This window comes from Haliotis rubra, unplaced genomic scaffold, assembly GCF_003918875.1.
Source record: "Haliotis rubra isolate DU_JTF1 unplaced genomic scaffold, ASM391887v1 Scf314, whole genome shotgun sequence".
Taxonomy (NCBI): domain Eukaryota; kingdom Metazoa; phylum Mollusca; class Gastropoda; order Lepetellida; family Haliotidae; genus Haliotis; species Haliotis rubra.
The window spans coordinates 1,007,117-1,020,105 of record NW_025766985.1 but is presented as its reverse complement, the minus strand read 5'-3'; the positions used below and the strand labels follow the sequence as shown (position 1 = coordinate 1,020,105).

Genomic DNA, 12,989 nt, shown 5'->3' with positions numbered 1-12,989 from the left:
TGACAGTCACCAGATGACATTTGCTACATGCCATCCTTATGGTGGTGTTAAGATTTTCAGTTACCTTCATGGAAAGTCAGCTGGAGTGGAATGATTAATAGTGAGATAGGTTTACTTTCAACCATACTCATGCAAGCCTTTGTGTTGGTATGGCATATTTTGTTTCGTGATGAGGCGCACCTTTTCTTATCAAGATTTGTAGAGGAGGATAAAGTTGACGGTTATTCAACCAGAAGGAGAAAATGGGTTGAGAGTAACCTTCTACATTGGGCTGATAAATGTAGCCGCTTCTTATGACAAGCATTGGCTAGAAACAAAGCAACATATACGAACAAGTCGTTTCAAAGGCTCACCCCTTTACTGCAGAGAGTCCAAGGGTATTGCCTGTTTAAGTGAACAACGAATGAGCAACCGTTGTTACGAACCAGAGTGATGTAGTTGCTCTTCCATGTTATCAGTTTTTAACTCTTTCAAATGACAAACCTTCGACAATTCTGTAAAACAACAACACAATACACTATATTTCGTGGGTTAGAATTTATTTCAGTCATGCAACATGTGCCTGTTTATAAGCCTTACGTAAGGTCAAGCTAAAAACATAAGGTTTACATATGTCCATTCGAATAAATGTCATTGAGAATATTTTGACGTAAACACCAAGAAGAGCTATTATTCAACCACCATATAGTTGGAATATTGCTGAGTTTGGCTTGTATATCGTTTCTAACATAGTGAAGCACATAGTGTGTATGTGCGTCTGCTTGTACTAGCCCCGACGGAAGCTGGTTTTATAGTGCTAGCCCACTGAGATACCATTCCTCAGTGAAGCATGAATACCCCACTCAGACACATTATACTGACTCCGAGCCGACCAGTCCTTGTCGTACCCATTAATGCCGAGCGCCAGGCAGGGACCAACAAGTACCATATTTTAATGTCTTTTGGGGCGACGCGGTCGGGGATCGAACCCGCGACCTTCCGCTCTCTGGGCAGACACTGTAATCATGAAATTGCCGCATAAATAACACGCTTAACGCTAAAATCTGTAGCGATACAGTGGAGTGTGGGAGTGCATTAGGCGGTGGATAACCCCATGGCAGATAAGGAATACAACCGCTCAGGTGTGTGGGGCACTTGCTTTTTAGTGTACATTTTATGAAGCGTAACAACATTTGTTAGAGAAACTTTGCGATTAATCTCCATCATTGCTTTGGATTCGGAAGTGATAAACATAGTGACAGAATCCTTCGGATTCACCTGATGTAAGAGTCTTTTCAACAGTGTCATCGCTATGACGTCACTATTAGCATACAACGGTGCAATCTCATGGCCGTATTCTGTCACAGCCAATCGTCCATATCCTAATACACGTCCGGTGTTGGAGCGAGCAATGAGAATATATTTTGCATGGCGGATGATCCAGTTTTTGAAGTAGTAACACCTCTCGGTTTCACATACAGCTTCGTCGTATGCCCTCAGCTCAGTGAACATGGCACTTTCGTATAGGATTATTCTGATATCCGGACTCACTTCCGCTTCCGGAATTGCTCCCAGTATTACTTCCGCTGATCCTCGTTTCTGGTGTATGTCATAGTAGAAAGTGAAGCCATGGGTTTCGTACAGATTAACGGAGGTGGCTGATATGGTGATGTTGGCGTCACCCACTGCCTTGAGGGATTGCGCGTTCACATCACGTCCGATTCCTTTGCCTCTGAGGTCTTTCCTGACGATATAGATGCCGCCAGCTACTGTCTCTTCCGTATAATACACCAAGACACGACAAGCTGTTAAAGTAATCACAATGCATACATATAGATAGGCATTAGAATTATTGAAAAGTCTGAACTTTTTAGGTTGGTTTGTAGCTTAGTGGGTAAAGCGTTCGCTCTTCACGCCGAAGTCCCTGGTTCGATTTCCCACATGTAGGAAACCCATTTCTGGTTTCCCCCGCCGTGATATGGCTGGAATATTGCTAAAAGCGGCGTAAAACTATACTCTGAACTTTAAACCAACATTCAACCAACCTTCAAGCTTAATTTTGTTAGAATTTAGCAGCCAATGCTTATCATTTGAGATGTACCCTGGCTTTGTGGGAGACTTATCTTGATGTCTGTCAAGGTTTTATGTTGCAGACCTGATTAATAGTGAGTGACTGAGTTTAGTTGTATTCCGTTTTAGCAATATTCCAGCAAATATCACGGGTACACCAGAAATGGGCTTCACATATAGTACCCATGTGGGGAGTCAAACCCAGGTCTTCGTCGTGGCGAGCGACCACTTTAACCACTAGGCTACAATTTTGCTAAAAGCGGCATAAAACTAAACCCACTCACTGTGGGTGAGTCAGGTCAAGTCGAGATATTTATTGAATGGTTTCCGATCCACATACAAATGAGTTACACTGAGGTAGTTTTACATAACCGGATACATGTAAATATTTATTAGTTTATTTCTAAGAACAAATTCATTTCTATCATATGCAGCCACTATTAATATGACATCATCGACTCTTGAATTGAGGAGATAAATAAAAGCAGATACAGAATAATTTAACAGATGGCGCTCCAGTGTTTCAAAAATAAGAAGAAAGAAACATCCATGCCCCTTAGCCTGCTATACTTAGGACCAGAAATGGCATTGGTTGTGTCATAGTGCACCGACACTTACCTAGTATTTCTCCCGAGTCGGACTCCGCCACAAACCAGGCCCTAGAGTCCATGTCAAACGAACAGTACATGAAGTCTGTGGGAATTCCCCATTCCTCAATGTCTGTTAATTTCTTTATGGCGGCTACATCAGCTCGTGTTGCCGTCCTCACAGAGTACTTCGGAACGACAGCAGCCATGATTTAGTTGTTATAGACCCTGGAGGCTCTGTTATCAGATATTCACCATTGAAGTTACCACAAGGTACGAGGTCGCGCCAGCGTGTGTGTGTTACAGTGGAGCTTGAAGTACTTAAATACAAACGCTTTATGCAGGTCACCCAATGCACTTTTATCATGCAGTGACGTGATTGGAGCAGAAGATGACATGGCTAAGTATTTATCTGTAAGCAGGGTTGAGGCAATGGCCTAGATGTATGCACACAAACATCCTTACCCATCTAAACTCCCCTGCATCCAATGTGACGTATAGTCTGTACTAGCAACTGTCTGATCATAAGTGGCTTCCAGGAGTGGTGGACTAGTCTAATGGTTAAAGTGTCTGCTCGTCACGCTGAAGGCCCAGGTTCGATTCCTCACATGGGTACAATGTGTGAAGCCTGTTTCTGGTGTCCCCCACCGGGATATTGCTGGAATATTGCTAAAATCAGCGTAAAACCAAACTCACTCATCACTAATAGCTTCCAACATGCTCGGTTCATCTTGTTGAACTGAGACAATTCGTTAACCCAAAACTATAATCCTCAGGGGTAATACGTCTTGCGAAAGGAGTTAAATTTCTGTTGTTGGTTAATGCCAAAGTCACATTGAACAAGGTTTATGGGATAGACCACACCTGCATGCGTGCACTTCTATCCCCAATACAAACAATGCTGTTGCTACCCAATGGAAAGATAAGCACAATATGCATGTCTTCATCACCTAGTAGTTGCCTACAACTATTTACCTCCGGGTAGGTCAGTAAGTCTGTACAGTTAATGAAAGATCAGTTGTTTGATCGGCTGTTTTGGGTATTGATGAGAAGAAAATACAGAGGTATTTCCGTGTGCTTGATGTAGAGCAAGTGTTTTCAGACTTTAAGCCACAGCATGAATATATTTATCCAGTACGCTTCGTCCCACATACTGACCCGTCAGTAGATAAGCTTCAAGACGGTAGGGGACAATACGGCCAGGCTTATGTTTGACCCATCTGTGTTTGCACTGTATTCGGTTATGCTGCAGATATGTCGGTGATGTGTTGTGGGGCAATTCGTGGTGCAGAGTTGCGGCCTTGTTCGTTCTAGAAAGCGAGACTCGTGAAGATCCGGGTTAGAATTGATCTTCAGTAACCCATGCTGGTTGTAAGAGGCGACTAATGGTATCGGGTGGTCAGGCTCGCTGACTTGGTTGACATGTCACCGTATCCCACTTGAGTAGATCGATGCTCATGTTAGAGGTGGGATATCTGTACAGTAGACGGGGACCCATGTCGACTACTGAAAGTGTTAAAGGTGGGATATCTGTACAGTTGATTGGAACCAATGTCAACTACTGAAAGTGTTAAAGGTGGGATATCTGTACAGTAGACTGGAACCAATGTCCTCCACTGAAAGTGTTAAAGGTGGGATATCTGTACAGTTGACTGGAACCCATGTCCGCCACTGAAAGTGTTAAAGGTTTGATATCTGTATAGTAGACTGGAATACATGTCGACTACTGAAAGTGTTAAAGGTTTGATATCTGTACAGTTGACTGCAATACATGTCGACTACTCAAAGTGTAAAGGGTTTGGTGTCTGTATAGTAGACTGGAATACATGTCGACTACTGAAAGTGTTAAAGGTTTGATATCTGTACAGTTGACTGGAATACATGTCGACTACTGAAAGTGTTGAAGGTGGGATATCTGTACAGTTGACTGGAATACATGTCGACTACTGAAAGTGTTAAAGGTGGGATATCTGTACAGTTGACTGGAATACATGTCGACTACTGAAAGTGTTAAAGGTGGGATATCTGTACAGTAGACTGGAACCCATGTCCGCCACTGAAAGTGTTAAAGCTGGGATATCTGTAGAGTTGACTGGAATACATGTCGACTACTCAAAGTGTTAAAGGTGGGACATCTGTATAGTAGACTGGAATACATGTCGACTACTGAAAGTGTTAAAGGTTTGATATCTGTACAGTTGACTGGAATACATGTCGACTACTGAAAGTGTTGAAGGTGGGATATCTGTAGAGTTGACTGGAATACATGTCGAATGCTGAAAGTGTTAAAGGTGGGATATCTGTACAGATGACTGGAATACATGTCGACTACTGAAAGTGTTAAAGGTTTGATATCTGTACAGTTGACTGGAATACATGTCGACTACTGAAAGTGTTGAAGGTGGGATATCTGTACAGATCACTGGAATACATGTCGAATGCTAAAAGTGTTAAAGGTGGGATATCTGTATAGTAGACTGGAATACATGTCGACTACTCAAAGTGTTAAAGGTTGGATATCTGTACAGTAGACTGGAACCCCTGTCAACTACTGAAAGTGTTAAAGGTGGGATATCTGTACAGTAGACTGGAACCCATGTCCGCCACTGAAAGTGTTAAAGGTTTGATATCTGTATAGTAGACTGGAACACATGTCGACTACTGAAAGTGTTAAAGATGGAATATCTGTACAGTTGACTGGATTCAATGTTGACTACTGAAAGTTTTAAAGGTGTGGGATATCTGTACAGTAGACTGGAACCTATGTCGACTTCTGAAAGTGTTAAAGGCGGCATATCTGTACAGTAGACTGGAACCCATGTCCGCCACTGAAAGTGTTAAAGGTGGGATATCTGTAGAGTTGACTGGAATACATGTCGACTACTGAAAGTGTTGAAGGTGGGATATCTGTACAGTTGACTGGAATACATGTCGACTACTGAAAGTGTTAAAGGTGGGATATCTGTACAGTTGACTGGAATACATGTCGACTACTGAAAGTGTTAAAGGTGGGATATCTGTACAGTTGACTGCAATACATGTCGACTACTGAAAGTGTAAAGGGTTTGGTATCTGTATAGTAGACTGGAATACATGTCGACTACTGAAAGTGTTAAAGGTTTGATATCTGTACAGTTGACTGGAATACATGTCGTCTACTGAAAGTGTTGAAGGTGGGATATCTGTACAGTTGACTGGAATACATGTCGAATGCTGAAAGTGTTAAAGGTGGGATATCTGTACAGTTGACTGGAATACATGTCGACTACTCAAAGTGTTAAAGGTTTGATATCTGTACAGTTGACTGGAATACATGTCGACTACTGAAAGTGTTGAAGGTGGGATATCTGTACAGATGACTGGAATACATGTCGAATGCTGAAAGTGTTAAAGGTGGGATATCTGTATAGTAGACTGGAATACATGTCGACTACTCAAAGTGTTAAAGGTTGGATATCTGTACAGTAGACTGGAACCCCTGTCAACTACTGAAAGTGTTAAAGGTGGGATATCTGTACAGTACACTGGAACCCATGTCCGCCACTGAAAGTGTTAAAGGTTTGATATCTGTATAGTAGACTGGAATACATGTCGACTACTGAAAGTGTTAAAGATGGAATATCTGTACAGTTGACTGGATTCAATGTTGACTACTGAAAGTTTTAAAGGTGGGATATCTGTACAGTAGACTGGAACCTATGTCGACTTCTGAAAGTGTTAAAGGTGGGATATCTGTACAGTAGACTGGAATACATGTCCGCCACTGAAAGTGTTAAAGGTGGGATATCTGTAGAGTTGACTGGAATACATGTCGACTACTGAAAGTGTTAAAGGTGGGACATCTGTATAGTAGACTGGAATACATGTCGACTACTGAAAGTGTTAAAGGTTTGATATCTGTACAGTTGACTGGAATACATGTCGACTACTGAAAGTGTTGAAGGTGGGATATCTGTACAGTTGACTGGAATACATGTCGAATGCTGAAAGTGTTAAAGGTGGGATATCTGTACAGTTGACTGGAATACATGTCGACTACTGAAAGTGTTAAAGGTTTGATATCTGTACAGTTGACTGGAATACATGTCGACTACTGAAAGTGTTAAAGGTGGGATATCTGTACAGATGACTGGAATACATGTCGAATGCTGAAAGTGTTAAAGGTGGGATATCTGTATAGTAGACTGGAATACATGTCGACTACTCAAAGTGTTAAAGGTTGGATATCTGTACAGTAGACTGGAACCCTGTCAACTACTGAAAGTGTTAAAGGTGGGATATCTGTACAGTAGACTGGAACCCATGTCCGCCACTGAAAGTGTTAAAGGTTTGATATCTGTATAGTAGACTGGAACACATGTCGACTACTGAAAGTGTTAAAGATGGAATATCTGTACAGTTGACTGGATTCAATGTTGACTACTGAAAGTTTTAAAGGTGGGATATCTGTACAGTAGACTGGAACCTATGTCGACTTCTGAAAGTGTTAAAGGCGGCATATCTGTACAGTAGACTGGAACCCATGTCCGCCACTGAAAGTGTTAAAGGTGGGATATCTGTAGAGTTGACTGGAATACATGTCGACTACTGAAAGTGTTAAAGGTGGGACATCTGTATAGTAGACTGGAATACATGTCGACTACTCAGTGTGTTAAAGGTGGGATATCTGTACAGTAGACTGGAACCCATGTCAACTTCTGAAAGTGTTAAAAGGGGGATATCTGTACAGTAGACTGGAACCCATGTCAACTACTGAAAGTGTTAAAGGTGGGATATCTGTACAGTAGACTGGAACCCATGTCTGCCACTGAAAGTGTTAAAGGTGGGATATCCGTACAGTAGACTGGAACCCATGTCAACTACTGAAAGTGTTAAAGGTTGGATATCTGTACAGTAGACTGGAACCCCTGTCAACTACTGAAAGTGTTAAAGGTGGGATATCTGTACAGTAGACTGGAACCCATGTCCGCCACTGAAAGTGTTAAAGGTTTGATATCTGTATAGTAGACTGGAACACATGTCGACTACTGAAAGTGTTAAAGATGGAATATCTGTACAGTTGACTGGATTCAATGTTGACTACTGAAAGTTTTAAAGGTGGGATATCTGTACAGTAGACTGGAACCTATGTCGACTTCTGAAAGTGTTAAAGGCGGCATATCTGTACAGTAGACTGGAACCCATGTCCGCCACTGAAAGTGTTAAAGGTGGGATATCTGTAGAGTTGACTGGAATACATGTCGACTACTGAAAGTGTTGAAGGTGGGATATCTGTACAGTTGACTGGAATACATGTCGACTACTGAAAGTGTTAAAGGTGGGATATCTGTACAGTTGACTGGAATACATGTCGACTACTGAAAGTGTTAAAGCTGGGATATCTGTACAGTTGACTGCAATACATGTCGACTACTGAAAGTGTAAAGGGTTTGGTATCTGTATAGTAGACTGGAATACATGTCGACTACTGAAAGTGTTAAAGGTTTGATATCTGTACAGTTGACTGGAATACATGTCGACTACTGAAAGTGTTGAAGGTGGGATATCTGTACAGTTGACTGGAATACATGTCGAATGCTGAAAGTGTTAAAGGTGGGATATCTGTACAGTTGACTGGAATACATGTCGACTACTCAAAGTGTTAAAGGTTTGATATCTGTACAGTTGACTGGAATACATGTCGACTACTGAAAGAAAGTGTTGAAGGTGGGATATCTGTACAGATGACTGGAATACATGTCGAATGCTGAAAGTGTTAAAGGTGGGATATCTGTATAGTAGACTGGAATACATGTCGACTACTCAAAGTGTTAAAGGTTGGATATCTGTATAGTAGACTGGAACCCCTGTCAACTACTGAAAGTGTTAAAGGTGGGATATCTGTACAGTAGACTGGAACCCATGTCCGCCACTGAAAGTGTTAAAGGTTTGATATCTGTATAGTAGACTGGAATACATGTCGACTACTGAAAGTGTTAAAGATGGAATATCTGTACAGTTGACTGGATTCAATGTTGACTACTGAAAGTTTTAAAGGTGGGATATCTGTACAGTAGACTGGAACCTATGTCGACTTCTGAAAGTGTTAAAGGTGGGATATCTGTACAGTAGACTGGAATACATGTCCGCCACTGAAAGTGTTAAAGGTGGGATATCTGTAGAGTTGACTGGAATACATGTCGACTACTGAAAGTGTTAAAGGTGGGACATCTGTATAGTAGACTGGAATACATGTCGACTACTGAAAGTGTTAAAGGTTTGATATCTGTACAGTTGACTGGAATACATGTCGACTACTGAAAGTGTTGAAGGTGGGATATCTGTACAGTTGACTGGAATACATGTCGAATGCTGAAAGTGTTAAAGGTGGGATATCTGTACAGTTGACTGGAATACATGTCGACTACTGAAAGTGTTAAAGGTTTGATATCTGTACAGTTGACTGGAATACATGTCGACTACTGAAAGTGTTAAAGGTGGGATATCTGTACAGATGACTGGAATACATGTCGAATGCTGAAAGTGTTAAAGGTGGGATATCTGTATAGTAGACTGGAATACATGTCGACTACTCAAAGTGTTAAAGGTTGGATATCTGTACAGTAGACTGGAACCCCTGTCAACTACTGAAAGTGTTAAAGGTGGGATATCTGTACAGTAGACTGGAACCCATGTCCGCCACTGAAAGTGTTAAAGGTTTGATATCTGTATAGTAGACTGGAACACATGTCGACTACTGAAAGTGTTAAAGATGGAATATCTGTACAGTTGACTGGATTCAATGTTGACTACTGAAAGTTTTAAAGGTGGGATATCTGTACAGTAGACTGGAACCTATGTCGACTTCTGAAAGTGTTAAAGGCGGCATATCTGTACAGTAGACTGGAACCCATGTCCGCCACTGAAAGTGTTAAAGGTGGGATATCTGTAGAGTTGACTGGAATACATGTCGACTACTGAAAGTGTTAAAGGTGGGACATCTGTATAGTAGACTGGAATACATGTCGACTACTCAGTGTGTTAAAGGTGGGATATCTGTACAGTAGACTGGAACCCATGTCAACTTCTGAAAGTGTTAAAAGGGGGATATCTGTACAGTAGACTGGAACCCATGTCAACTACTGAAAGTGTTAAAGGTGGGATATCTGTACAGTAGACTGGAACCCATGTCTGCCACTGAAAGTGTTAAAGGTGGGATATCCGTACAGTAGACTGGAACCCATGTCAACTACTGAAAGTGTTAAAGGTGGGATATCTGTACAGTAGACTGGAACCCATGTCCGCCACTGAAAGTGTTAAAGGTGGGATATCTGTTTAGTAGACTTGAATACATGTCGACTACTCAAAGTGTTAAAGGTGGGATATCTGTACAGTAGACTGGAATCCATGTCCGCCACTGAAAGTGTTAAAGGTGGGATATATGTACAGTAGACTGGAACCCACGTCCGCAACTGAAAGTGTTAGAGGTGGGATATCTGTACAGTAGACTGGAACCCATGTCCGCCACTGAAAGTGTTAAAGGTTGAATATCTGTACAGTTGACTGGAACCCAAGTCCGCCAATGAAAGTGTTAGAGATGGGATATCTGTACAGTAGACTGGAATACATGTCCGCCACTGGAAGTGTTAGAGGTGGGATATCTGTACAGTAGATTGGAACCCATGTCCGCCACTGAAAGTTTTAAAGGTTTGATATCTGTACAGTTGACTGGAACCCATGTCCGCCACTGAAAGTGTTAGAGGTGGGATATCTGTACAGTAGACTGGAACCCATGTCCGCCACTGAAAGTGTTAAAGGTGGGATATATGTACAGTAGACTGGAACCCATGTCCGCCACTGAAAGTGTTAGAAGTGGGATATCTGTACAGTAGACTGGAACCCATGTCCGCCACTGAAAGTTTTAAAGGTGGAATATCTGTACAGTTGACTGGAACCCATGTCCGCCACTGAAAGTGTTAGAGGTAGGATATCTGTACAGTAGACTGGAACCCATGTCCGCCACTGAAAGTGTTAGAGGTGGGATATCTGTACAGTTGTCTGGAACCCATGTCCGCCACTGAAAGTGTTAGAGGTGGGATATCTGTATAGTAGACTGGAAAACGTATGTCGGCCAGCGAAACAATAAAGCTACAATATCTGTATATTTGATATTGCTCATGTTATTCATCACTGGATTGTCTAGTCCAGACTCGATTATGTACAGACCCCCGCCATATACCTGGGATGTTGCTGAGTGCAGCGTTAAACAACAAACCAACCAGCCAGTTTCCTGTATGTTATAACTGTTTTAATTCCCGATTGGACAGTTGTGTAAAGACATTATATTGCTGTATTGGTTCAAACCATATTTGGGGTGAGAGAGAGAGAGAGAGAGAGTCTTTATTTCCTCCAGACGATCATCCGAAGATCAAACATATTATATACATGTAGATACAAGAAAGGGGGCAAAGTTACAAAATTGAGATAGATGTATATACAATTATATTTATCATTTCTGGTGTCCCCCGCCGTGATATTACTGGAATACTGATAAAAGCGGCGTAAAAATCTAAACTCACTCACTTAACTCAAACCATAACTAATAAGATCCTTAAATTTGATTTCTCTCTTGTTTTGCTTCAGGTGAGGCTTAAACATACACGCATAACATACACGCATAACTTCATGACACTGAAACCACAAAACATCCCTCAGTGATTCAATTGATCGTTCCGCGACTGATCGATGAGAGAATATAAAAATAAAATCTTCGCTTTCTTCTAAACAATATATCTGGCGGACGTTCACCTCGTCGAGTACTGTTTAACGGAAATACGCTGTGGTCGATGTAAAGTTTCAAATAATGATGGTACATGTAGCAAACGTAAGCGACTGATAACCACCATGGCGAGTACTCTATATGGTTTATCAACTCTATATGGTTTATCATCCGCAATTGTTAGATAAGAGTATACTGTTTTCAACAACAACAGCAACAACAACATCAATAGCAGCAACAACAACAACAACACTACACTGAAACAGCAAATGCCTTGCTTAAAATTTCAATGTATATAGCAGCAGTCTATATTGGCCCTTAATTTTATTATCTATTTCAATGATTCGTATATTATGATTTTTAACGTATGCTTGTTTTGTCAGGATATAAAATAGTTCAATGTTGAAGTGTTTTTTTTCAACTTCAACATTGGTATATCTATACCTCTGCTGAGAAACACCTTGTTGGCCGAAATTAGTTTTTGGCATTGTGTTCTCATGTTAACAGGTCTTCCTGTAATGCAGTTATATACACATAACTATTTGTGATTTAGACAATATTTAACGAGTGACGGGGAATGACATATTATCTTTCCCGAGTTATATTAATTACGTAATTCACGAGTTGGTTATTTTATTACCCATATCAGTTTTCGATCTAAAAAACGCTAAAATGAAAGGTGGGCGAGCTGTCTAAGGCACCGCGCTAATAAGCGAAATATGCCTTGATCGTACTCCACTTGCAACCGGGAGTAAAAACCTTGGAGCTAACATTAATTGCAGACTCTTTCGGTGTTTTTCCTTCAGTGTTCAGGGAGATGAGTTGGTTAAAAGAATGAAAAGAAAAGATGAAGAAAGAAAAAAAGACATCCGTTGATCAAGGGAACACTCAAGCGCCTTGAGCATGTACTAGTTACGTGGATATGTGCGCAATATAAAATCATATCATATCATATCATCATAGTTCGATTGGAAGCGAGACGTGACAGTCGCAACACGAATGCGAAACTTGGGAACTTGCATCTCACCTTGTTCAGTCTTCACAACAGATACTAGGCACATAAAGAAACTGTGCATACAAAAATTTAAAATCTAAATTTATCAAACCTGTGTAGACACATAAGGATTTAAACTCAGAGATTAGTGACATGTATCCAACATGCATGCACGTGCCACGTTCAGTGACGTCAGTGGGTTCGTCCTTGAGACGTGAAATACGTTGTTGCACGTGCATTCCGGGAAAGAGAAACAGAGCAAATGAATGCCACACAATACTGTCACTTTGGAAAGCTCAACCCCTGCCCTTGCCATCTTTCCAGAAATTAAACGGCTATTGAAACGCATAGCATGCCAAAGCTCACGTCTGCACAACGTCATGAGGCCATTGGGATGGTCCGTGGGGGGGAATGCCTCAACGAGAAGTGGCTGCACATTTCCACTGCCACCGGAACACCATTTCTGCACTGGTGAGACGCCACCAGAAGACAAATGACATCATCGATCGGCAACGTTCTGGACGTCCACGTGTAACAACGCCAAGACAGGACATATGGATAAGGGTGACCCATCTTCGCCACAGGTTTCAGACTGCAGTGA

General features: G+C 41.5%; 1 protein-coding gene across 1 annotated transcript; it reads right to left on the bottom strand.

The window, feature by feature from the left end:
• Positions 1-1,074: 1,074 nt before the first annotated feature.
• LOC124283407 lies at positions 1,075-2,936 on the bottom strand. The gene is made up of 2 exons (XM_046719458.1): positions 2,668-2,936; positions 1,075-1,784 (listed from the first exon to the last, which is right to left on the bottom strand). The coding sequence occupies exons 1-2, from the start codon at positions 2,843-2,845 to the stop codon at positions 1,075-1,077; spliced, it is 888 nt and encodes a 295-aa protein (XP_046575414.1). The 5' UTR covers positions 2,846-2,936.
• Positions 2,937-12,989: the final 10,053 nt, after the last annotated feature.

Coding starts and splice junctions, on each gene's coding strand:
- LOC124283407 (XM_046719458.1), bottom strand. CDS start 2,845: ATGGCTGCTGTCGTTCCGAAGTACTCTGTGAGGACGGCAACACGAGCT. Junction 1,785..2,667: donor CGACTCGGGAGAAATACTAG/GTAAGTGTCGGT, acceptor TTACTTTAACAG/CTTGTCGTGTCTTGGTGTAT.